Source organism: Mytilus galloprovincialis, chromosome 14 (genome assembly GCF_965363235.1).
Source record: "Mytilus galloprovincialis chromosome 14, xbMytGall1.hap1.1, whole genome shotgun sequence".
Lineage (NCBI taxonomy): Eukaryota > Metazoa > Mollusca > Bivalvia > Mytilida > Mytilidae > Mytilus > Mytilus galloprovincialis.
The window spans coordinates 23,804,174-23,831,722 of record NC_134851.1 but is presented as its reverse complement, the minus strand read 5'-3'; the positions used below and the strand labels follow the sequence as shown (position 1 = coordinate 23,831,722).

General features: G+C 31.2%; 1 protein-coding gene across 1 annotated transcript; it reads left to right on the top strand.

Moving 5' to 3' along the window:
* Positions 1-7,393: 7,393 nt before the first annotated feature.
* On the top strand, positions 7,394-22,369 carry LOC143058477 (cardioacceleratory peptide receptor-like). Its single transcript, XM_076231956.1, has 6 exons — positions 7,394-7,495; positions 8,940-9,069; positions 16,500-16,825; positions 19,606-19,741; positions 20,273-20,359; positions 21,497-22,369. The coding sequence occupies exons 1-6, from the start codon at positions 7,415-7,417 to the stop codon at positions 21,739-21,741; spliced, it is 1,005 nt and encodes a 334-aa protein (XP_076088071.1). The 5' UTR covers positions 7,394-7,414; the 3' UTR covers positions 21,742-22,369.
* Positions 22,370-27,549: the final 5,180 nt, after the last annotated feature.

The following is a 27,549-nucleotide window of genomic DNA, read 5'->3' as shown; positions in this document are numbered from 1 at the left end:
GTATACTTTAATCATTAAACATGTATGTCGTTTCTATAAGAATACCTTCAATGTTTTTACCTATTTGTAGAATCAGTGACAGGTAGATAATCTTAACCTTCACCGACGGATAATAAACTTTCACGAGGTGCAAATTGTTTAACCACCATGAATGTGGAATTTTAAATAAATATTTTTATATGGGTATGTATTTTTTTATATGATAAATTTATATCTTGCGAATATACTTTGGAGAATTGAATCAGTATGATTATTCCTGTTTAACTTTATCGATAACTGTCTGTAATTAATTTGTATACGCCTTTTTGGTACAGCCTATTTATTTTCTACCAACATGTTTTATAGTTATTTATAGATCTTAAGAATTATCTATTTTTTTTGTTTAATGTTTTGCACATGTGACTAGGAGGCATGGTGTATGTAGTTTGCATATCTATGAACATAGCATCTCGTGTTATCTTACCTTTTTAATTGATCAAGACTTTAAAGTAAAATTTTACCGTAAACGTCATCAATTTTGTATACATATACACTATTAACATCCTTGTGTGTATAGAAGTCTATATATGAATAGTTTTTTTGTATGTTTAAAAGAAGTCAGTCCCTAGAAAAATACCGGTTTTACTGACGACAAAAGTTGATTAATGCGTTTACGGACTTTTTTATAATTTAATTTGAAGGTTTTTTTTAAACAATGTCGGACTATATAGTCGTTCATCGCGTTTGCTTTTGGAGACCTTTTGTATTATTCTTTAATATAATTTGTCTCTTTGATCTCTTATTAAGACAGTTATTTGTCTAACTCTCCGTTCCTGACATACTCATTGATGTTTTAAGACAAATTGCAAATTGATATATAAATATTTCTTGGCAGCACAAAATGTATATGTTCCAAAATAGATTTTGATGCCCCTTTTTTCTAGCTTCGCTGTCTCTTCGCTTATTTTTGTCAACTGTGCCAGAGGCATTAATCGATGAACCATTCAAAGGATCTCTCTTATTTTGCTATTTATGATTAGAATATAAAAAAAAATATAAGTATAAAATGTCAATGAGGGATTCAATAATAGGGGTGAACAGGCGATTATCACGTCAAACAGATAATACCGACGAGATCGAAAGTCCCTGTTGTATCTTTCGCCCCTCTATTTAATATCGTCACTGATGATATTTTGTGTTTTAGGAATGGAACAAACTGTTGACTGATTAATCAGATAAAATCTGATATATCGCAGACAAGAATAAGTTTTAATGCTGCAACAATCCTTATCTTAATCAATTACAACTAAATAGATAGTGTTAAAGTTTTAATTTTTATTTGTGCAAACTGATACTATCACTGAATAATGCATAATAATAAGATTTTTGTATTAACAATATGGATTATGCTTCCATTAAGTCTTGCATAAATGATATTAAGTTATTCACGCTTTCATATAGTTTTTTTTTGAGAAAGTAGCATGTTCAAAACAATAAGTTGATGTTATTACATTAGTCTTTCTAGATCATCGTAAATTGAATGCATTAATTGCATTTAGACACTGAATCATGTCAAAGATTAAGTATGAAAAATGATTGATGTTTGTTAAAAATACAGAAATCCAATTTTACACGATCAACGTATACTAAGTTATAATAACACAGAAAAACTGAATAAAAGGAATATGCAGTTGAAATACATGTACACAGGCCTGGATATAGGATCTTCATTCTGTATGTATTTCCTGATTGTATGTAATTCAATTATATTGTATGCATTATAATGCCGCATAATGCTCTATTTTTATCGGTGTATTTTCCATAAAATCGTTGATATAAAAATGGAAGGAAAATCACAAGAAATGTTGTAATGGTCCAATATTCACTATCATGTATGTTTTTTTTTTGTGGGTCCATTTCCCGTAGATATAAAAATACAAGGAAATGAAAATAAGATGCGATATTGGTCTATTATCCATTATTATGTAAACTCCCTTAAGACAGTCATGCATTTATATGGAAATTGCGCAACTAGTATATAATTTTTAGAGATAAAATCCAATTTAATCTCACTTTATCTGTAAAGTCGAAAAGCAAAGACATCAATATGATATAACGACGATGTGTTACAAATGTATGATTGCCAATCATACTACTATCTAACAGAGACCACAGTGCGTACATGTAAATAAAAGTAGGTAACCGATCGGAGTGCAATGACAGGAACATTTACCTTTATCAGATCTTATGTCTAGGGAAGATTTCAAGTTGTAGACATGTTAGGTATACCGGTGAACAAAAGTCAGTAATCGATTGGGAGGAAAACATCCGGGTTACAAAGTAAAACCAAGGAAACAACGAAACAACAGCAATTATGCATTCAATTGGGTTATCTTATTATGTCGGGTTTTCTTCTTAATCAAATTGTGTAAAACACACAAACTCGATGCATATTGGTAGAACTACAATTCTTTAAAAGAACAAAGTTATTATTTATATCAATTTTTACATTCAAATAAAAAATAAAAAAATAGAATTACAACTACAAACGATGGGATATAAAACAATGTTCGATCAAAATAACAAATACAAAAATCACTTAATTCGTGAATGTTCGATGTACACTCACATGCCTTATAGCAATGCCAATTCGCACTCAGCAAAACAGACATATTCGGGAATTGGACACGTTCTGTAATATGAGGAAGGCGCTACCTTAAATGCCAGCTTTATACTAAGACAATGTCCTATATATTGATTGGTTGTTGGTTGTATAATGCCCAGTGGCAAATATTTCATGCATGTTCAGAACGAATGTCCAAGGGTACATTAACATCTTGTTTATGTCTAAAAAAAATAATAAGTTCAGATGGAAAATGTTTAGGGAACGAACATTGAACTTGAAAAGGCATCAGAGGTTATGGTATGCATTCATGGCATTTTGAAATGTTAGCAGTTACCTTCTGTAGTAGTTATAACGAAAATGAAGCCGTAATGCTTTACGTGAGACCTTCTTGCAATACTATTGAAAGGGCTACATTGTCTACATGTTGTTGAACCCTTGTAACAACTCTGCGAGAAACCCTTGTAAATGGCCTATTATAAGTCTAAATTGTAGCAACTTTTAAAATACTCCATAACTTGACTTAATTGTAAATTTATGATGCCTTAAACATATTGGTTAATTGAAATATCCACTGCCTGGGTTTTCATGAATCGGTTTAAGGTCAAATGGGAATTGCAATTATGTTTCAGTCTCTTGTGGATACGTTCCTCATCTGTAACAACAAAACAATGTCTTCCAATCGTTTTCTCTTTGACTGACAAGATAAAGTGTCTAGTAAATACCAATCAACAGCTTCAAACATGAACAAAAAGTCATTGGACAATAAATTATTTGAAGAAAATAGAGTTTACAAATTAGTCCAGCGTTTTTTTAATAGATAAGTCTATTGCCAGACCGAAAAAAGGAAGATCATTCTAATAAAGGATATAGTTACTAGAAACGTAGGCGATTAATGATTAGAACCACGTACAATACAATACAACTGATCAGTTTACGGCTTAACAAATTAAATCAAATTTTATGTTATCTCAAGGGAAATATTACCATTTTTCATACCTGGTATATTCTGATTTCTTCGGGGGAATAATTACCTTGTTCAAATCTTGTTGGTGTAATACAAGTAATAACTTACCGTTATCATGCTGATGAGAATATGATTCCACATTATGACTGAAACACAACTCAGTCAGGAAGGAAATAGACAACAAAATAATAAGTGCTCTCTGTTACAACCAATAAAAATACTGAAATTAGTGTTTCGAACACAACTTTTGTCATCCGTGTACTGACTAAAACTATACGATGTCATTCATCTTAGTCATCTCTTGGAATCTCTCTTACCTTTACATGTTAATAAGATCCGTATGTCATACTTATTTTAACGCTGCAGCCACACTTTATCTACCCGACATATTTGTAAATGCTTACCACTTTCAAGAAATATTAAGGCAGTTTACGGTTTAATTCCATATCAATGAACTATACAGAAAATGAGATTATTTTTATATGATAAGGATGGCAGATAGAACAGAGATAACCATTGACTTGATGTAAGGTCATTTGATTTTTCATTATACACTTGTATAACATTCAAACCTTTTAGTGAATAACGTTGAAACACTAAAGAAAATTATTTTTTGCAATTTTATCAAATATCCTTAATATTTCTGTTGCTAACCTTGGTGTGTTAAGTAAAATACATCGTAACTAGTTACACACATCTTTGGATAAAAAAGAGTTTCAGAAAAATATCAAAAGCTTTCAAATACATATATATAAAATCCCAAAGTTTTAGTTCCATAACCGTCAACCAACTCGTGATGGCGTCCTTTAAATTTACGAAGGGATGATTTCAACTTAACCATTTGGAACTCTTGTTTTAATAGCTTCCTTGTGAGCAGCAACCCTTTATAAAGAAAATCATGATAGGAAATGCAAGTACGGACATATCGTATCAATTGGGAGATATATACCCCGTATGCAGGTGCAGCTTGAATGTTGCTAATTAGAAATGGAAAGTTTACAATTGGAAAGCTAAAATCATCTCTTTTGTCGTAAAGTTTTGTTTTCAACCGACCCTCATTGTCAATTTCTAGATGTAAGTCAACATATGAGGCCGACTTAACTGTATCTGTAGTATCCTTTATCTCTAGCTCGATTGGATAGATGCGTTCCACATAGTCACCAAATTTTGAATTATTTAGTGAGAGAACATCATCTATATTAGCGAAAAGTAAAGTTAAAGGATATTGTTAACTTCTTATCTTTCTTCCTAAGAAGTTCCTGCATGCAGTCAGCCTCATAATAATAAAGAAACAAGTCGGCAAGTAGGGGGGCCCAGTTTGTTCCCATTAGAATGCCGACAGTCTGTTGAAAAACACGTCCTCCGAACGTAACAAATATGTTGTCAATCAAGAAATCTTGATAATATCAGTTTCAGAGAATTTTTTGTTCAAATCAGAGTGATCCTTTACAAAGTAGGATTTATCCCTCCTAAGACAAGATACTTGTATCTACGTTGGCCATTCTTTTTTACGAAGCAAAGCAATACCAACTCTTTCAAATTGTCTTTTAGTTTGGAATGTGGAATACTTGTGTAAAGTGTAGAAAAGTCAAATGTTTTAAGACTATTACAAGATGAAAGAGAGTAAGATTGTATGTACTCTAAAAAATCTTTGGAATTTTTAAGTATCACATCTGCTTCACGCCACGTCTAGAATAGGCAGTTTCACAATAACTTTGAAGCCCGTTTTTGATTGTTGATAACATAGATGTTAATAATTTAGGAAGAGGTTTCGCGGAAGACCCAGCAATATACCGTTGATTGTAAGGACACTTGTGTAGTTTAGGTATCCAATACAGCGATGGCAGATCCAGTTCTTTATCTTTGGTTGAAATATTGTAAACATTTTCATTTGATCTTTTAGCGATGATAGCAGGTATTAAACTTGATTTTAGATGATCCGAACGTGAAACTTCAAGTGGTATTTCTGATTGACTGCTGTTACAGTTATCACTTATCAAAACCACCTGTCATGAATTATTCAACACATCACTTTGATTTGTTGAAGACAAATATAATATCATGTTTTAGTAAGAAATATCACGATTTATGTTTATAAATTATAAAATTTTCAGTTTTGAAATATACATCAATGTATGTAGAGGTCATCGATATGAAATTGTGTCCTTGGTTTGTCTGTCTGTCTGTAAATATAAAACTACAAAACTCAACTTCCTCTCGCCAATTGTAGATATATCACATTTTTTTATATTGCAAAGGAAAGTAGTATTGCATTTTGATCGTATGTAAAGATGCACAAGTCTCATTTGGAATGTAAGCTTCTCTTAACATTTACTGAAAAGTTTTTGCTGGCTTTTTAGCAATTGTACACAAAGAGTGTTGTCAGCCAAAAGGACGAACATTCACATTTACAAAGGAACAGAGAAAAACATAAAAGGTGTATTTGTTTCCTTTTTTAAGTCAATATCAATAATTGTTTAAAGAAATTGATGGTACTAAATAAAGGCAACAGTAGTATACCGCTGTTCAAAACTCATAAATCTATGGACAAAATACAATTTCGGGGTAACAAACTAAAACTGAGGGAAACGCATTAAATATTAGAGGAGAACAACGACACAACATGGAAATGTAAGACGCACAGCAACAGACTAAGCATTAGACAAAATCCGATGAGAATAACCAATATAACATCAAAACCATATACATGAATTTGGGATAGAAAGTACCGTGACACGTCTTATAGTAATGTGAATTAAAACTAAAATATAAGAGAAAACAAACGACACAACGGAAACACAACGTAAAAATATTACACACACAACGAACTATGGTATAACAATGGCCATTTTCCTGACTTGGTACAGGACATTTTTAAAGAAAAAAATGGTAGCTTGAACCTGGTTTTGTGGCATGCCAAACCTCGCACTTTTTAAATATAACATTAAAATGACAACATAATAATACAGGACTACAATAAAAATCAATAGGAGAACGTATTAGGCTAAGAAACACATGAATAATAGATAACAAAAGGCATCGGGTTTAAAATGTATTACGTGAACGTCAACTTTTTAACATAGTAAAAGTATTGATGCTTTTTTTTGTAAAAAGCACACACAACCTTATTATCTCGTGCTAGCGTACTAGCATGTTGGCATTAAATCGAAGGGATTGAAGTTACAATAAAGTTAATCTTTATTCTAGTCAAGGATTTTTTTGTGAATCATTTTAGTGAAATATACAAAATTTTGTCACAAATGCAATTGTCAGTAATCTTAAGACATTAATTCGTTAAAAACATTATCAGGATTTTAATTTTACTCTTAAAAAAACTGTTAGTTTTGAGATTTAAGGACTTGTATATAAAAAATAACCAGAGGTGAGATTAGAAATAAACTCAACGTTCTCTTATGATAATTTGGACCTATTTCTTTGTAAGAATTTATCTGTGTAAAAGGCTTATCTATAATGATGAAATTTGTTTTAGTAACATGTTTTTCTCGGTACTAACAATGTTGACATCTTCTATCCGAATTTCTTTTCTCGTTTTATGATGAAGTCATGAAAATCAATTGATAAATCGTGATTCGCGTCTTAGCCAATATGCAATAAGTTACATAATCTGGCATCATTGATGTATAACAGTGCACCACAACTGTTATGTTTATATCTAAATAATTGATAATAATAGCAAACGACCACATTAATGTATATATTACAAGTTATCAGAGGTTTGAAAGTCTGTTCTTCGAATTATATTTGCTTCTACATTACACGTTACATATTTGTTATTGCAAAGTTCTTTCTTTATAATTTGTAGGATTATTTCCACTTAAGACACAATGGCGTTCATAAGTAATTTGACAATTGAAATAAACAGTACTCGGAATGAGACGGCGACCAACCACACACTACAATCTCAGGTATTTATGATTTTTAAAGTCAAACAAGTAATACTGCAATCTTAACCATTAAAAAATGAAAACAACACGTTATAAATTGCATGCGTTTGTAGTTGCGTAGTTATTTTTATGAGTCGTCTATGTATGATAAAGAAACATTCGTCCTTAAGGGCATACGATACAGTTACAGGGGAGGTAATGACGTTGCTAACGTAAAATGTTATTTTCGCGACGTCAAACTGTGACATATCGGGAAAAGATGTATTTTTCGACTGATTTTTAGCATTCAAACTGATTTAATTTGAAAACGAGTTCATGGACCCCTATTTTTCAAAACAGCAATTTGTTTCATTTTGCAAGGAGATTATGTGATCCAAATTTTATAAAACTGTAAATAGAGGATTTTTTAAAATTTTGATAAACATGCAGTAAAAAATGACGTTTTTTCCTCAATTCATAAACATTTGATAAATATGAGTTATTTCTGAATAAAAAATTGCATATTTTTTAGGATACTTATAAAATACAGAAATTACCGATTATTTACCAAAAAATAATTTGTGTTTATCTTTTATAACAAAAAAGTTATGTCTTTCTTTCGAAAAAGAAATTACGGCCACAAATCTGAATTTTGAGCAAATATACAAAATTTCGACCTAATTTTACTCAAAAAGTAGCACATGAAGGTATATTTTTGATTACATATTTGATTTAATCAGGTAAAAAATAGCCTATATGCAAATTTTCATGAACTTGTAAATACAGCATCAAAACTGTATCGTATGCCCTTAAGTGAAATCAATTACATACGTCAAGAGCTGTCATACATACAAAGACATAATATCAAAAGAAGAAAGGTTGCATTGAGTTTTACCATGTCCTTTTAAATATTTAAAATACAAACCATGATATCACTAACTTTTTAACAAACCCTTTACGGGATCGTAACTAGTAAAACTAAAATAAGACTTGAAATACAATAAAACTTCATCGATAAACTACCAAGTGGCATATACAATCATCAGGAAAAGAACACAACACGAACAAAGGTTACAAAAATGGAAACAATTCTTAAATATCATTTGAACAAAATGAAAGACGTTGATTTGATCATTTTGATTGTTTCTTGCTGGGTACTCTGACATCTTTTTATATATCAGTGTTGGCTTATGATACTTTAAATATAAAGTATAGTGCGCCGTAGTACTTCACATCTCTGGGAGAGGGTATAGCTGTTTTTTTTTGGCATACAAACGTGGTCCCAGTATTTCTAAAAGCTCATTAACATTGACCATTCATAATAAAAACAGGATGCAATTGTCTGGATGTGATTTATAACTTAGCTACGCTATTATAATAAATTTAGAAGAAATAAAATGGTTGCCGTCATTGATTATTCGTACATGAAGTGTATGACTCAATAATGCATGGATAATGAGATAACAAAAGATTGAATCTATTACAGGGTCTTAAATGGATATCATTGATTATTCTTCTTGGGACACTTTTTTTTAACCTCTTGGTGGTAGTGCTTTTGATTTCAAGAAATCATAAATCAAGAATGCGATTCTTCGTCATTAACCTCGCTATTGCAGGTAAGGATGGTATATAACTAACACAGAGCAACTCAGATTCTTGAATTCCAAAATATGGCTAAGGTAGTTATGCCTGGAATAAGACAATCCTTAGTATTTGGAAAAAAAATATACTTTTGTAAACAGAAAATTTATAAAAATGATTATATAATTGATATTTATGTCAATACCAGGATACTTTTGTGAACTAAACGTGTAATCTATCTGAAACTGTGAATTTAACCTGATTTTGGGGTTTATAAGACTGTAACAAAATAATTGGTGAAGAAAAAATCATATGGTGGTGCACTTCTTTTTTTGCTACAGCCCTTTGAAAATGCCCGACTTTGGTGATTTTCCCATGTTTTATCGATTGTTACCTATTTTTGGGTTGTTATCATGAAAACAAAATCACAGTTCCACAATTAAACTTTTTCTCATACTTTCAATAAAGATGAAGTAGACCAATCTGAGTAAATTTTACTTACAAAAACTATAGGTAGGTGTTAATATAAGAAAGTTTTATCATATTTTGACACTTTTTTGTGTGAAATTTGCCATGCTGTCAATTTTGTATTTTTGTGATTTTTCTCAGTTTTAAGAACAAAATGCATATTATTTCAACTTTTTTTGTTGTAAATGAATGAAAAAAAACATATCTAAGAAATTTGAAAAGACCACAATGATATGGGATGTACATCATTCTTGTAAAATCATTTTTTGTATCCCTCACCCATTTTCTCAAAATTTTGGCTAAAAATGATGACTTGATTGGTCGTAAAATTTGAAAACTGGATTACGCTAAAACCATTCATTGTAAATACACAATTTTTTTTACAGATTTATGTTTGCTTAATATAATATTTTTAAAATTCATTGATATATTCCTCCACTTCTATCACATGTTTTGGAAATAATTCAAGAACGAGATTTCAACGAGACTGAACGAGACTGAAAAGTCAGAACAATACATCCTTAATTTGGTTTTGGGACAACTTTTTTGAAATACTTTGATTAAAGTTCCTAAACATATTCAACTTTGTACTTGTATTGTTGTGTTCAAATCAAATTATAAAAACCACCCTTATCGCATTTGACGTCGTTATCGGTAGTCAACGCTAGAATGTAACGTAGAACAAACCGATAAATTGCACGTTGAAATTGAGATATTTTTTCTAAACATAGCGTTATCCATGCGAACTGAATAGTATAGTCTTATATTACATATAAATACTTCTGTAAAATAATGCCGTATTTACGATTTAAAATTTAATTTTGTGATAAATTTCTATTCAAACTTTTCAAATGCTTGTTTTGACATACTCTGTATATTCTTATTGTCTTGAGAGGAATGATTTATAAACAAAATAATAAAATCCCACACATCACCATGTCTCATTATGACATAGTACCACGATATGTGATGATACACGTATTAACATTCTACAATATATAAACAATACCAATGTTGTGTAAAAAAAAAACACTTAAATATTTTCTAAAAGTTTTTTTCCACAACTGGATTTCTTTTATACTTTTAATACGGCAAGTTATTGTATGAATAACCTAAGAAAATAATTTAATATTTGGCGCAACATTATGCATGCCAAATGCGGAAAATCTTGCATGGTTAATCACACGAGTGAGTTTGCTTACAAGAAATTAAGTACGAAAGAGAAGAAAGTCTGTCTGAAATTTTTCGTCTTTTATTTGGCCACGCTTTAAGGAACATGTGTACTAAGTTTCAAGTTGATTGGACTTCAACCTCATCAAAAACTACCTTGACCAAAAACTTTAACCTGAACTGGGACGAACGAACCGACGAACGAACGATACGACGAACGAACGACCGGATCCACAGACAAGAAAACATAATGCCCTCTACTATCGTAGGTGGGGCATAACAATTTGCAATGCGTTTAAAACTGTTAGTATGAAACAAATATCAGTTCATACTTATATCACTCACTTTAAAAAAGTGGGGTATACTGTTCAACCTCTGTCTGTCCGTTAGTCAATTCATCCGTCAGTGCGTCCGTTCGTCCCATGAATATATTCGTCGCATATCTCTTAGGAACTACAGTACAAGGATTTCTGAAATTTGGTTTCAGGGTTGATATAATTCAGTTATATCGTGCGATGCGTTTTCAGATTCATCACTCAACAACTTCCTGTTTACCGAAATATTTCGGCGGGGGTATCATCAGTAAGCAGTAAATCAATCTTTCACTTTTATAAATGCTTTAGAAGTTTACTTAAATCTCCTACAAAAATCGCCAAAATCGGCTTTAGAGATCCCGGCCACTAATCTTCTCAGTGGAAAGGGGATGGAATTAACTCGGCTCATACTGCACAAAAACTATAATAAACCTAAAATTCGGTTCTTTGGCCAGGATGTTGTCTTTTTGACAGATTCTGCATTACCTTTCTCAATTTTATTCAGGACAAGTTTTATCTTAATTCTTGTTTCACATTTTCTAAAAGTATACAAAATATAGGTGTTCTGCATCCATTCGAAAACAAATCTTTTAATCTTTTTTTCTTAAATGGTCTGTGTGGTAGGCCATGAAGAAACAAAACAACAAAGAAAGGAAGAAAAATCATCATTGATCATTATAAAATAAAAATCGCTAGAGGCTTGAGCTAATTCAAAAAATGATTAACAATTTTGGATGCATACACGAGATTGTTTAAGCTGGTTAATCATTGTTACAATGTTGTAAAATATATGTATACTATTTTATGGTCACAGTTCAATTTCGTTGCATTAATTTTCTTTGATTGTGAATAAAATGAGATGCGGGATATTGTTTGACTTAAATTGAGTTGTTAACTTGATTGAAATAAATATGCAACTCTAGTACGAAAGGTTATACAACGACGAGACGACAGTTTTTAAATTAATGATCAGGAGTCACTGACTGTATCAGCCGTCGTGTAAATCTCTAAATTCACGGATAGATAAGGTTAACAATCCGATAATAAACTTTCAATGGTATTTTTAAACGCCATGTAAAATCAGAAACAGAGACAAATGCAATTTTGCAATGTTGCGTTAATTTTAAAAAAGACGATGCTAGATATATTACAATGACCTGTAAACATGAGGCAAGGACTAATGGAGGCAGTACAAGCTGAAAAAAAACATATAATTAGATCACATCAAATAAACTTGTTGTTCTTCATATTTTTTTCAATCTTGAAATGTCATCATTTAGATTTTAAAAAACAATCTATCTTACTTTTGCATAATATTGAAATTTTCAAGTTCACTTCGAATCAAATTTCTCTGATAAGGGATATCCAGGTGAAACTTATTATAATTATAGTAATACATAAAAATAGTTGATATTCATTACGAACACGGACAGATTGAAATTTTGCACTTGAGATATACTTTTAATGTTATATAAGTTTTCAAATGTTATTTTTCGTTTAAATCACTTTTAGTTTAACGTGCATTTAGTTTGTTTTGTAAACATTAACATGCGTATATATTTATTGCAAGAAATATATCTGAAACGGACGAAATTGCTCTCGCAGCTGCAGTTCTCATTTAACGATAACATTGAAAATAATACATGTAGAAATGAACTATTCAAAGAAGGCAAAGATATGTATTTATTGGGTAAATTAAAATAAAACGGCGTAGATAAATCCCGTTCTAGATACGGAGAGCGAAAGCGAACAAAATTTTACATAAACTTTTGACGACAGGTAAGTTTGTCGCGATACATTTCTGTTACCTATAGTATTCGAGAGTCCCGTTTAAAATCTTTGATTAAACACATCAACAGTAAAAGAAATACCAAGAAAATATCAAAATTTTAATAGACATATCCAAAAAATACATTTTCATTGGTACAATATTTCAAAAATTATGCTAGTTTGCATGGTTTACCACAAACAGTACCTCGAGCTCACAACAGACATGACTCTGAACCTCAGATTGTGTTATCTTCTTGTGAATAAAAATAGTCGGGTTTTGACACATATGTATCAGCATTTCAGACAAACGGAACTGGATGTAGATATAAGAAGATGAGTATGAGTACCAATGAAAAAACTCACCATCCATGTCATAATATAAAAAAGTAAACCCTTATAGGTCAAAGTACGGTCTTCAACACGGAACATCTATAGACTAGATATGTCCCCAGAACAGAATGGACAAATGTCTGGTCGCCTTGCTGTCCGTACATAATATTTGCATCTATATATTCTGATGTGTGTCGTAGACGGGACTCTTATACTAGTATACTAGTCACAGGTCGTAGTTACAACAATGTATAGGCCTTCAACATGGAAATAAAACATACCGTATCGTCGGCTATAAAAGTCCCCGATATGAAAAATATGAAACAATTAAATTAATTACTGCCGATTCCATTGAGTGTGTAGGCAAAGGTAACATATTTGGTTAGCTAAGGTATACGACCATCCTTTCGGAGTAGCCTGGTCTTACAGACAGATAGATTGGTTATCTGTCGGATGAGTCTACTTTTAAAGGAGTGTAGTTAACCTGAACTAAAAATGACTTCACGGTTAAACTAGCCGCGAATCAAGCTAACCAAAGATGTTACCTTTGCCTTCACACTCAATAGAATCGGCTGTAAACTAATACCAGTATTAAACGCCCTAGCTATTGGCAAAATATATTCCACTCCTTTAGATGAAATGTTCAAAACACTGACCGTCCACGACAAATTCCCACATTAAGCTCCTTTAATCTATATTTCATTTCTAATTTTATTGTCAATTTGATTTTGATGGCCAAACTGTTTTAACTGGCAATATGAATTGATTCAATCTGAACCTTAGAAAGATCGAATAAGAGTAAAAATTAGTCAAGTTGATTCTTAATATCAAATAAATACAAACAGACACCACGCGTGAAATCATAAATCATAAACAGAAAACTCAGATGACCATGTCTTAAAATTAAACGAATGAAACACAGAAATTAAAAAATTGAGCAACACGAACCCAATGAAAAACAGATAGTGCCCTGGAAGAATCAGGAGTTCACACTTCAGTGTGTTTTTTTTTTTTTTTTATTACATTTAAGATAACACTGAAATCGCTACCAAAATAAAAAAAGAATTATTTTATATTTGAAATGAAAGTCTTTATTGTTCTCTTATTGTAGGAGAAAAAAATCGGTATATGACTGACTATTTTGCTTTGTGTGTGCTACATGTAACTGGACGATATTAGAAAAATAAGCCTTTAGTCATACTAAACGTTTGGTAGATTTTGTTAAGCTAAAAAAATATTGACGATCAAACCTGTATCGCATGTGGCAGAATTCTTCCAAAAATCATCATCAATAAGATAAGTCGGTTAACATTGTAAACAAGAGAACGATGAAACTACTTAGAAAATGGAGAGATTAGAAACCAATTTTATCTGTTTTGATTAAACCTATTCTATGATATCAGAAAGTACCATTATTTCACCGTTGCTCATGATAAATCAGAAATTAATTTTACAAAAAAAAATGAACAAAATAAAAAGAAATAGATACTCTTCACCGTCCTTTATAATAGTTCGATAAGTTGGCTCGTCCTGTAGTTATTCCTGCAGCAAGAATTGCACGTGTTAGGTAGGAACATCTATATTTAAAAAAATCGTCCATATGCTAGGAAGGAATATCAGGCTACATTTAGTCAAGTACCAGGAGAAGAGTAAAGTAAATTGCTGCAATTTGCAAACTTAAATCGACGTCAAAGTGTATGATTCCAACGTTACGTTGAATTTTACGTTAGAACACATTCCATGTGTTACCAAAATTGAAATTTCTCAACTAATTTTTCACCGATCGTTTTCAAACTTTTTACATTGAGTTGGCATAAGTATTTTCTGTTTAATTAATAAAAAATCTGATAATTCATATTTTTTGCCATAAGGGTCGTTTTTGCTTGTCGGGCGTCATATTTATCAGAAATATTTGAAATCCTATTTCGGTTGACTTATCATCAAGTAGAAACAAATATATTTATTTTTACGTTTTCTTCATACTCAAAATATACTAGATCAGAAACTCCAGATAATGTATCCAACAGCTTTCTAAAGTGTAAATGCAATTACAGTTGTCAATATACTAGTATATCATGTTATTTGTCATGACTGCCAAGAAATACATCCATTTAACAAAAAATCACTGAGAACTACTTTATAGATATCTATTTTGAACAATGTCTGATACTTAGAAAATAGTTATAACATACCAATATACTGTATTGTATACATATTAAAGATGCTATTAAAAATATTCGGGCAAACAGTACTTCATTTATGTAATTTATTGAATTGATATATTTATTTAGTTAGTGATCTGTTATGTTAATCGTTCTAATTTATTTCCGAAAACAAACTAATTCAAATGCTTATAAATGTTTGTTATTAACAGTGCCTCAATTCCATTGAGTATGTTTAAGGCAGTATCTACAAAGACAAAAAAGGGGAAACGCAAAAAAAGAATATGGTAGAAACGTCGAAAAACAATTTAAATTTTCATCACTATGAGTTTTTAATTTCATTGGCACAGGCTACATCCCCTCTTAAATTAGTTGTGGTGTTAGAATGTGTATGTTCCGTCTGAAGGGCATCACTGTAACTTTGAGATAAAAAAAACTGCACACGAAGCGCTGTTCTTTTCTTTTTTTGTGTTTTTTGTGATTTTTAAAAATGTACATTTACACATTTGGTGTCATAACTGTGTACTTTATATCCAATCATCAAGTACAAATGAGTCTCTCCACAATTTTTCAGTTTCACTAAACCGAATATTTTGTTTACGATAAATAAACACGCTCAGATGTGCAACAAATAAAAAAATAAGACCAATGACTCTTATTAGAAGTTACTTGATTGGTTTATTAACTTGTACTAGTTTGTACATTTACAATGCTAATTCGTGTTGCCACTCACAGTTTCCCTCTATCGTTTATAGTATTTGATATAAAAGATCTTTTTTTTTATTTTATCCTGCAGTTATAATATTATACATAACATTTACTATCCGTGATTTAAGTAAATACTAATCACAATTTGAATACCAGATTATCTAAGAATTACTCACACACGCCTTATGTCAATTGGCACTGCGCCTAGGTTAACGTCAATTTTGCACGCCGTCTCTTTATTCAACATTTGTCGACGTAAAAGGACAAATAACTCCTACGGAGTAAACCATTCCTAAAACACGCCACATAATCAATTGAAAACCATGAATCTCATTTAACCATTTTAAATATATGTGTCATAAAAGGGTAAAACGTTAATACAGTAGATAATCTCTACGAACACCAATATATTAAAATCATTCGCGAGCAATCACAACTGAATGTACGAATACAAATCACAAAGGGAGAAAATGTTCATGCTAAAACATACATAACACAAGATGAATGTAAAAACTGCATTGTTGATATTTTTTTTATTTTCAGATTTTTGTGTAGGAGTATTTTTTGTACTACCTGAAACCCTATTTAATTGGTTTCATGTGCCATGGAATCTCTATGTGTGCTATATTTACTATGTGTATTTCTCAATGGTTCCTTTTTATGTGTCAACATATGCAATTGTTGTTTTGTCAATTGACCGGGCATACGTTATTGTAAGACCATTAGCAGCCGCTTCGAAAGGCAAACGTTACCGTTATGGACTGGCATTGTCATCATGGGTTATTGGATGTATCCTTGCAATTCCATACGGAGTGTTTGGTACATATAGTGAAGAGGATGTCTATTGTATGCATGATTCACCAAGTGTAGTAAGTTTTTATAAACAAATTGATACCCAAACGTGATTCAAACAAATTAACTACATTTCACAAATTAAGAAAGTAACGAATGAAGAAAATACGTGAACGAATCAAGAAAGTGGGTTAAACATTACAACTTTACATTTCACAAATCAAGAAATGTAGAAACTCATGTAACGGATGGAAAAAATACATATGAATGAAAGAAATAACATTTTACAAATTAAAAAATTACATGTTCCGAATTAAGAAATTGTATTTCACAAACTAAGAATTGAATAATTATGGCGGATATTCCCTTCCACACGTAACAACCACTTTATGTAACAATTTATTGTAGTGATGATAATGGCAAAGTAATGTATCATATTTTTCACAACATATACATTCGATTGGTAACGAAATGTAAAATGATTGAAAATTTGAACAACTTTCAAACAGTTTGATTTAGATATACTTATTTTGTTGATAGGAAAAGGGAAACATTTGTTACAAAATGAATAAACTTCCTATCTATAGTACGGGAACAAAAGTTTAAAAGATGGTACATTAACAAAATAATGACACTGAATAGTTTGACTTTGGATAACAAAAATGCATACAACAGCTCAAACTAACAGTACAATTTGATAGCATACTCACTTATCCAAAACTAGTTAAAAACCAAACACAATTAACAGATCATGTATCAAAAGTGCATATTTCTGCCGTTGTTTGTTATATGGTCGGATTGTTATCTCTTTGGCACATTTTCAATTTTATTTATAAAGAATTGTTCTTAACATAACATGCCCTACCATTGAATGGTTATAGTATTGTATTTAATTCATTCTTTCAGTGTATGTTCAGTTGTATCAATATGTCTGTTGATTGAGTTAAGCCATTTCAATTGATAGTTAATAGTGTGTCTTTCTAAGTTGTGATGTTACACTATTGTTTCAGATAAGGGTTAGGGTTGGTACCTATAAACAAGTTTGAAACCGGTGCATTTGTTTGCACCTGTTCTAAATAAAGGCAACAGTAGTATACCGCTGTTCAAAACTCGTAAATCTATGTACAAAAAACAAAATCGGGGTAACAAACCAAAACTGAGGGAAACACATTAAATATAAGAGGAGAACAACAACACACACAGAAACAGACTAAGCATTAGACAAAATCCGATGAGAATATCAAATATAACATCAAAACCAAATACATGAACTTGGGATATAAAAGTACCGTGACACGTCTCATAGTAAAGTGAATTCACACTAAGATGTAAGAGAAAACATACGACACAACGTAAAAATGTTACACTAACAGAAACGAACTATGATATAACAATGGCCATTTTCCTAACTTGGTATAGAACTTTAAAAAAAAAATGATGGGTTGAACCCGGATTTGACATGCCAAACCTCGCACTTTTATGGCAATGTTAAAGATAACATTGAAATGACAAGATATTATTACAGGACTACAATACAAATAAATAGGAGAACGTATTAGGCAAAGAAACACATGAATAATAGATAACAAAAGGCATCAGGTTTAAAATTCAATACACAAAAAACGCGCCTCGTCCACACAAGACTTACCAGTGACGCCCAGATATAAAAGTTCGGAAGTCAAAAAAATGTACAAAATTGTACAGCACTGAGGATCAAAAGTTGAGAAAGGTTGTGCCAAATACGGCTAGGGTTTTCTGCTTGTGATAAGAACATCCTTATTATTTAGAATAATTTATGCTATTGCAAACAGTAAATTTTATCGAATGAATATAAAAGATATACATGATTAAACTGAAGTCTTAACTAATTACAGAAAACAAAACCGGAATACATAATACAAAGACCAAAAAATACAGAAAAAAGACACACCTGACTTAGTCCAGGCCTCAACGCAAAAAGTCATAAAAATGACGTCACATCCGAAGTGGTGAAAAGGCACAAAAATTACGTCACATTTGAATTTCTGAAAGAGCACAAAAATGACGTCACATTTGAAAAACTATATCTCAAAAATAAGATAGAATTAAGATTGATTTAAGATTATAATACAACTAAATACTGATATTACATTTAAATACAATGCACATTGCAAAACTTATTAATAACTACATGTATATATATATATATATGTCTGGTTTGTTTTGAATCTAACTACAAACGTAAAACATCGTTCAGATTACGTTGAACAAAATCAAATCTAATAAATGAAGGCGGTGATAATTTTCTTTACCATAACACATGAATATAATAGAAAAGACGTCAACAAATTTGACAAAATCCGATGAGAATTACAGAGCTAACATCAAACTAAATACATAAATTTGGGATAGATAAGTACCGTACTTATAGTAATGCAAATTTACACTCAGCAAAACAGTCACAATCGGGAATAAGTCACGTTCGGTAATTAAAAGATTAGACGATGTAATGAGAGGTCAAGACGTTTGTTGAAGAGTTCATTAGTGTTTCCCGTTGTTGATATAGATTAGACCGTTGGTTTTCCTGTTTGAATGGTTTAATTCTAGTTATATTTAGGCACTTTATAGTTTCATGTTTGGTGATAGCCAATGCTCTGTGTTGAAGACTGTACTTTGTCATATAATGTCATACTTTGAATAAGTTTTTTTTTACTAGGATGGATAGTTGTCTTATTGGAACTCATACCATATCTTCTTACACCTGTTTTGTTATTATTTGATATTGCAATACGGAGATTTTATTATTTCTTGTAGGTACCGTGCTTGTTTTATTATGTAATGTAGGCATTGACATAATCTGCTTGTTTATTTGTTGTAGGTGTTCCTATACGTAGATCTTACCACTATTATCATACTACCAATCGTAATCATAACAGTGTGCTACATTGTCATCATTTTTACTATACGTGGTCGGGAAAGAAATGGATTCTTACGTGGTAAAAACAATGATGCAGGTACATATTGTCAATCTAATTAATAATCAAAGGTACAAGGCTGATAATTTAATACGGCAGACGCGTGTTTCGTTTACCAAAGATTAATCAGTGACGCTCGAATCAAACTAGTCAGAAAGTTTAAAAAAGTTTTAAAGGTATTGCGGACCCAAAATCCAAAAGGTCGTGCCAAATACAGCTTAGATAATATATGCATGGGATAAGAAAATCCTTCGAAGAATTCATACTTTTGTAAACAGGAAATCTATTTATTCTAAAGTTCATGTTTCACGTTCATGTCTTATTTTTTCCCGAGTATTCCGGATCAAGCTAACCCGATCAAAGTCATACCTTATAAAAATGCACATCAAAATACAGATGCTGTCAGACTGAATAAGAATTCAAAACTTTATTTTACTTTTTTTGTTTTGTTGTTCTGAATTTGAGAATACAATCCACAATTGATTTAACAAGGAAGGATGTGATTCTAAAATTATAAAGAGAAAAAGTAAATGAAAAATGGTTTTTAGAATATGTGATCATTCATTATAGATAATGGTTGTGATACAAATGTAAGAAATAGAGGCATCTCAAAGGCAAAGATCAGGACCATCAAACTACTTTGTGTTGTTGTATTTGGTATGAATTATATTTTTTGCATCCTTTTTTGCATTATGTATACACGACGGTGGCAACTCATAAATCTACAAATAAATCATTTTAATTTGCAATATATATCTTTTAACATTTATGAGTTGCCACCAATACTGGTGTCGCCTAGGCATTAGTTAAAAATCATATTTATTTGTTTTTAAATGAAAAATTGCTTACGGAAATTTCCATTATGAGGGGGAGTTATCTGAAGTACAATTACTATAATTACACTTGTAAACATGCATGCTGTAGGTTTGTTATTGTCTGTTTCAGGAAATAACGACATACAATGTACAGTGTTGTGTTGTGTGATCATTCGTTAAGCATGCTGTTTGTTTTCTACAATACTGACATCCTTAAAATTGTGTTATTATTAAAATAAACTGTATAATGATTTATCCCGCCTATCATTCCTCTTTCACCTTCTAGGATCAAAACAAAAAATCCAGAACATTACAAATGTCTGCTCTTTTCCATTTAAGGCCATGTGCTGTATATACAATTTTTTAGAAATGCAACCAAAAGTCAGTATTTCACAAAATATATACAAGAACAAATATGTATATCAAATAGCAACAATATAACTTTTTTTGTTTTCTAGTGTCTATTGAAATAACAATAAATACAATGAAACAAGAGACGAATTCAAACTTTAAGCCTGAGAAAAATACCCGTGTATACCTTGGTCATCAATGTTAATAACAAAAAAACTATATTCTAAACGAGTTTCTGCTACAACATGAATAGCAAAATGTCGACTACATGAAAAAAAAAAAACCAAAACATTCATCAGTCGAATAAATAGATGCGACAGATCAAAAGACTTAAGATAAACAAAACATTTGTACCTTTATTGTGTATACTCAAGGCGACATAATATACGACCTTGAACAATGCATACATATATAACTAGCATTAAACCGTATAATAAAATAACATGAGCTAACAAACTGGTGCAAAACATTTATCTTCCTGCGAGCTATACTGTATTTATATCTATTTCTAATACAAAAACTGCATTTATAAGTATCATGATTCTGATACATATGTATATATTCATGAAAAAGTATACTTAATATGGCTTCAATTAATAATAATATCATTTCACAAATATTTTTACAGCATACATTATTTGCTGGGCTCCAATTACAATCGCAGCAGTCATAACACACCATGGAATAGCAGAATATGGGCTTTGGTTTCTAATACTCTATTTACTTGCTCCGGTTAACAGCCTAGCTAATCCTTTAGTGTTTCTTATTTTCAACCAGAAAATGTTTTGTTCTAAGACGAATAAGACGAAGAAAAAAGTATGTAGTGGAACAACTTTTAAAACCGAAACAGAAACAATATCATTGGGTAGCTAAATTTATTTTTTATGCATGATTTCTCTATTTACCGATGATCTGATGGTGCATTTCATTATCCATGTGAAGATTATGATAAAAAAAAAGATATGGCTTATAGTTGTTTGAGCATTTTTAGGTAGATAACTTTATCATAAAAACCAGGCTTAACATTTTGTACGCGGGCGTACGATTTGAAGAAAAAAGACTCCTCAGTTTAGCTAAAAAAAAACAAGGAAAGAAGTTCAGGCCCGGAAGATTATTCAACAAACAGCAACGATATATTTACAAGAATACTGTGTTGAAGTGATTAACGCATCGGACTACCATCACAAAGGTTTCTAATCCGATCCCCGTTTCGGGTAGAAGATTTTAGGGATTAAATTTTCGGCTTCCCATTAACACCATTTGCGAATATGGTCTTCGGAAACGACGAAAAATTGTCGGAAGTTGGTGACAATTGACTGGCTCATGTTAGGAGAGAACAATATATATTGCACAGAAAAGTCAACCTTGTAGATTTCACAAAAGAGTATGTTAATGCTGCCACACGACAGCATCTGCATCCGCAACGGTGACAGGGTTTTATAGAAGTGGTTATATCTTTTTTCCTAATACTATATAAATAAATATGTTTAAACTTATAGAATACATGTGTTGGCTTATTTCCATACACATAATAGAAAAAAGACAATAGCTGTTTTTAAATACTTACACTTGTGAATATGTTATTCACTTTACATACTGACTGTGAATATGTCTGTCTCAAGTCAGGAGCCTGAAAGTCAGTAGTTGCTACATGCTGCTGTGTTACATATTTCTGTTTCGTTCATTTTTTTTTAGATATATAAGTGAGTTAGTTTACTCGTTTGAAATTTTTTATATTTGTGATTTTTATTTCTGTTGCCCTTTACATGAGACTATGTGGTATGGGCTTTTTTGAAGCGGTACGGTGACCTGTAGCTGTTAATCTCTGTTTCATTTGGTCTATTGTGAGTTGTATGTATAATTGGCAATAGTACCACATCTTCTTCTATATGAATTAACAATGTTCAAATTTTGTCTTGGTTCGTGTTGCTCTTTTCTTTTTATTGATATGTATGCAATTAATCGAAAGTTTCTAAAAAAAAATCCAACATTTTGTATGTTTTCCCAATTTACAGGTTCAATTAATTTGTATTGATGCTATTCCTTTCCTATTTCTTTTCAACGGTTAGCATTATTGCAGTGTCAATAACTAATTATTATGTCCAGGTATATGCAAACACTAATGTGATGTAAACAAAATAGATTCACAGGAACCACAATGACGTTATATCATATCCGAAAAAAAGTAAGCGCATTTAGATGAGCGTACATTGCTGATCATAACACCACCAACATAAGTCATACTTCCGCAATACCACACATGAAACATCGATTTAAAACGAGGAATAATTATTAAATAGTCTTTATGAACAAACAAACCCCATGTTGCAAATTGGTACCAATCCATGAGTATCAGTTATACAATGTATTAATTAGTCTGTGTCACTCAAAAGTACTATGTAACTAGTAACTGAACCTTCAGTTCAAACTGTATATGGATAAAAGTCCCAGATAATGCAATTATCATTCAGGTCGCTCATACTCAAAGGACACAGAGAGGTTGCGAAATTGCAAAGGGCATTCCAACTTAATTTGTTATAACACCTAACCAAAAAAAAAATATATTCAAATGTAAGAGTCATGAATTTTCTTTTTTTTTTAACTTTAATGAGGTTCCTGTGGTACATAGATAATAACAATGAAAGTAAATTAACAAAAAATTCCGAACTCCGCGCAAAATTCTAAAAATTGCCAAAATTCAAAGTTCAAACACATCAAATGAAAAAAAATTACAACTGTCTTATTCCTGACTTGGTACAGACATTTTCTTCGAAAATTATATCAGTTTTTGGTAAATCAATTGAATTATCAATATAACAATAAATAATCAAAACATGGAATGTTTCAAAGAGATATTCAATTGACCAAGAAAAGAAAAACAAATCTCACAACTACCAAAAGATCTTCAACGGAGGGAGCAAATCCCGCAATTAGAGTCGTATTTCAACTGGTCCTTTAACAATGTGTTTTAGAATACATCAGCATTTTCGATTAAACTCACATTTGAGTGAACTAATAATATTTCAAAACAAATGACACCTTATATGACTTGGCAACAGTACTGTTAATAGCCTTGTGAATAAATTGAAATTTTGAATAAATGTAAAGTTGAAAGACGAAATTTCTGTGCTTTGTATTGGATTCTACTATATGGCCTTTGTATGCATAGGTACTTTTTAATAGAATTCGAGTGAAAACATTTACAACCACTGAGTCGATGTCACTGCTGGTGGAGATTTATTTCCCCGAGGGTATCACAACCGGAGTAGTTAGCACTTTTTGTGCTGATATGAATTGTCATTGACATGGTTCTATTTATAAATTTACTGTTTACAAATTTTTGAATTTTTGGAAATACTAAGGCTTTTCTACCTCAGGCAGAGATTACCTTAGCTGCATTTGGCAAAACTTTTAAGAATTTTGGTCCTCAATGCTCTTCAACTTCGTACTTTATTTGGCCTTTTTTAAACCATTTTGGATTCGAGCGTCAATGATAAGTCTTTTGTAGACGAAACGCGCGTCTGGCGTATATACTAAAGTTAGTCCTGGTATCTATGATGAGTTTATTTACATGAATTAAGAAATTAGCTTCAATTGTAAGCTTTTGTTAGAATCAAGTGTATCCAGCAATCCATTTCAACAGTGGAAATAATCATTAATTCATATGTTTGTTAAGTGTAAGACTTGTGTCAATTTATTTCAAAGAAAAATTACAAGTACACGAACTTTAACTTTAAAGTAACGCATGCATTGCCTAAAATAACACCACCTTATTTCAATAGTATAATATTTATCTGACTTGCAAACAAACACATTTTATATGTTTTATATTAGAAAGTATATACTAAATCAAATGAATAATGCATTATTATTTTTGCATTTGTGATGATAATCAGCTTATCTTAAAACAGAAGGTTCTTTATTACATAATCATTCGCTGAATGCATACAATATTATCATTGAGCTGTGATATCGTTTCATTTGCTAGATAGATTGTTTTAATAAGTTACACCCATGCAGTCGATATTCCCAGCAATCATGGGTAAATGCTCAATGCTAGACTTAAAAACAAATTAGGAGCTGTTTCTAAGTAACATGTCATGATACTAACAATATACATAAAGGATATTCAAAAGATTATAATGACATCATCAAAAAGTAAAAATAATTTCATCGATATAGGTTGCACTTTGTAAATACAGCTGTTTCTCAAACCACGCCTCTTTTGGGAGATCTAGAATATTCATAGAAAATTAATTTTGTTTACAAACTGGTTTCCATTTATGCTCTCTGTGTTCCATATCATAGAGACATAACTTGGGAATGTTACCAGTAAATATACATGTATATGTATATATATATATATATATATTGTTTACATTCAAATCTGTGGACACCCTTTATTCGAGGTAGGGCTAGTTAAGAAAATTAGTTTTCCTATGAATAAGGTTTTCGGAGACATTTGATTTATGCAACCTGTTATAGCGAATACTTCGGAAATGTCTTTAAACAATGTAGAAAAGAACAAGATATCAAAGGACTTTGTTCAGTATGTTTAAGACGTTTGAACTAATAAAAACATACCTCCGCGTGTCGAATAGCATTACTAAGAGAACATTCGAATACTTATTTTGTTTTCTCTCTTGGGTATTAAAGTGATCTAAACACAAAACAGATGAAACTGGCGTTTTACAATTCTAAAAGTACAATAAACAAAAAATTACGAGGTCAATTTAAAACGGAAAGTCCATTATGAAATGGCAAAATCACAAGCTCAATCAAATAAAACGAATCAATATCTACTGTCATATTCCTTACTTTGTGCATGCATTTTCTTAAGTAGAATAAACCTGGTTGTATAGCTGGATAAACCTCTAACTTGTATTCCTTTATGGTGACAACGATGTGTGAACAGAACAAACTAACATACTAGGTAAAGCATCAAACTGAAACAAACAAGTCAATGTATGTCCTACTTAAAGTCACTGCAACTAATATGGCACGATGAACCATTCCTAGTTGCAACCCTGTTGTACATGCATCTTTATATTTTTCCAATAGATTTCATAAAAAAAAAAGAAATATCTAAATTACAAAGATGTAAATATACTGAATACGACATTACTAATGTGTGAATTTCATGTAAATGATTTGATTTTCTTTTTTAATTTAAAAACGTGTTTTTTACACATCAAACTGATACAGTATCTTTTACATTTTATTTGGACATAAAGAATGAAGTTGTAAGTGTCCTTTCTCGTGTTAAGAGATTCATGTAGAAACACCACGACTGTGTTTGTGTAGTATCATGATTTAATAACCTTGTTTTTTTGTTTTTATCTTTAACAAATGAATATAACAAAGTACATAATATATGATGCGACTGACTTTATTACTTTATTGAGTCGATAAAATCACAAGAAATTTAATAAAAATTGGGTCTAATTTACTAATCGACACATTTAAGACAGATTGTAATTTGCGTTTTCTAAACAAAAATAATATGTAAAAGTCAAACTAGTTGTTCAACACGATTCCAAAAAAATAACGCTTCGAATACAAACTAGTTGTTCAACACGATTACAAAACAAATAACCCTTTAATTGAAACTAGTTGTTCAACATGAATACAATACTGAATTGTGAACTTTTCATTTCTAAGTAGCAACATTCCAGCAGCACCTAGACTATTTACCTGGTTCGTTATAATGTGAGCAACACGACGGTGTCACATAAGGAACAGGATCTGTTTACCCTCCTGGAGCACCTGAGATCACCCCCAGTTTTTGGTGGGGTTCGTATTGCTTAGTCTTTAGTTTCCTATCTTGTGTCATGTGTACTATTATTTGTCTGTTTTTCTTTTTTTACTTTTAGCCATGGTGTTATCAGTTTATAATCTATGAGTTTGACTGTTCCTATGGTATCATTCGCCCCTCTTTTACAAAAAATACATGACTCTTTAAAGTCTGTTAAACACAAAATGCTAAACATTTTCTCCAAGCCATGTGCAGGAAGATAACAGTTAATGACAAACCATTTGATATGTAAAGGTCACTTGAACCTATGTTTGGCAGATGGAACCTAGTAAATACTCTGACTATAACAATTTGAAATGTTTTCATTCGGAATAAGAATTAAGTGCAATTCATATCATCTTAATCTTAAGTTTGGTCGAAATCGTATTTTTAGATATGAAAACTCTTAACAAATATGACTAATAGAAATCAAGATGCCTCGTCTATTTATTCAAAGTAACACAAATACTGAACTCCGAGGAAAACTTGAAACGGAAAGTCCCTAATCAAATGGCAAAATCAAATAATAAAACACATCAAACGAAAGGACAGCAACTGTCATATTCCTGACTTGGTACATGCATTTTTAAATATAGAAAAAGGTGGATTGACCTACATGTTAAAGCATTCGCGGTACCAATCTGCAATGTTAACACAAATTTGTGTCTGTTTGACAAGTCATTGTAGAAGTTAAAAATGACATCTTGAACTATGAAACAAAGAACGCTTCGTATTTGCAAATAATATATCGTCCTCAGATAATTCATATTTGACTCCCAAATTGACTAATAGCATGTCGTCCTCAGATAATGCATATGGTTCTCTCAAAGTGACAGATATAATGTCTATCTACAAAAGGCAGAATAATAATTTCAGATATGATATAA

What these genes read in the sequence shown, in the direction of transcription:
- LOC143058477 (XM_076231956.1), top strand. Translation starts at nt 7,415, where the DNA reads ATGGCGTTCATAAGTAATTTGACAATTGAAATAAACAGTACTCGGAAT. An exon ending in ACCACACACTACAATCTCAG is followed by an intron (nt 7,496 to 8,939) that starts GTATTTATGATT and finishes AATCTATTACAG; the next exon opens with GGTCTTAAATGGATATCATT. An exon ending in TGGTAAAAACAATGATGCAG is followed by an intron (nt 19,742 to 20,272) that starts GTACATATTGTC and finishes CATTCATTATAG; the next exon opens with ATAATGGTTGTGATACAAAT.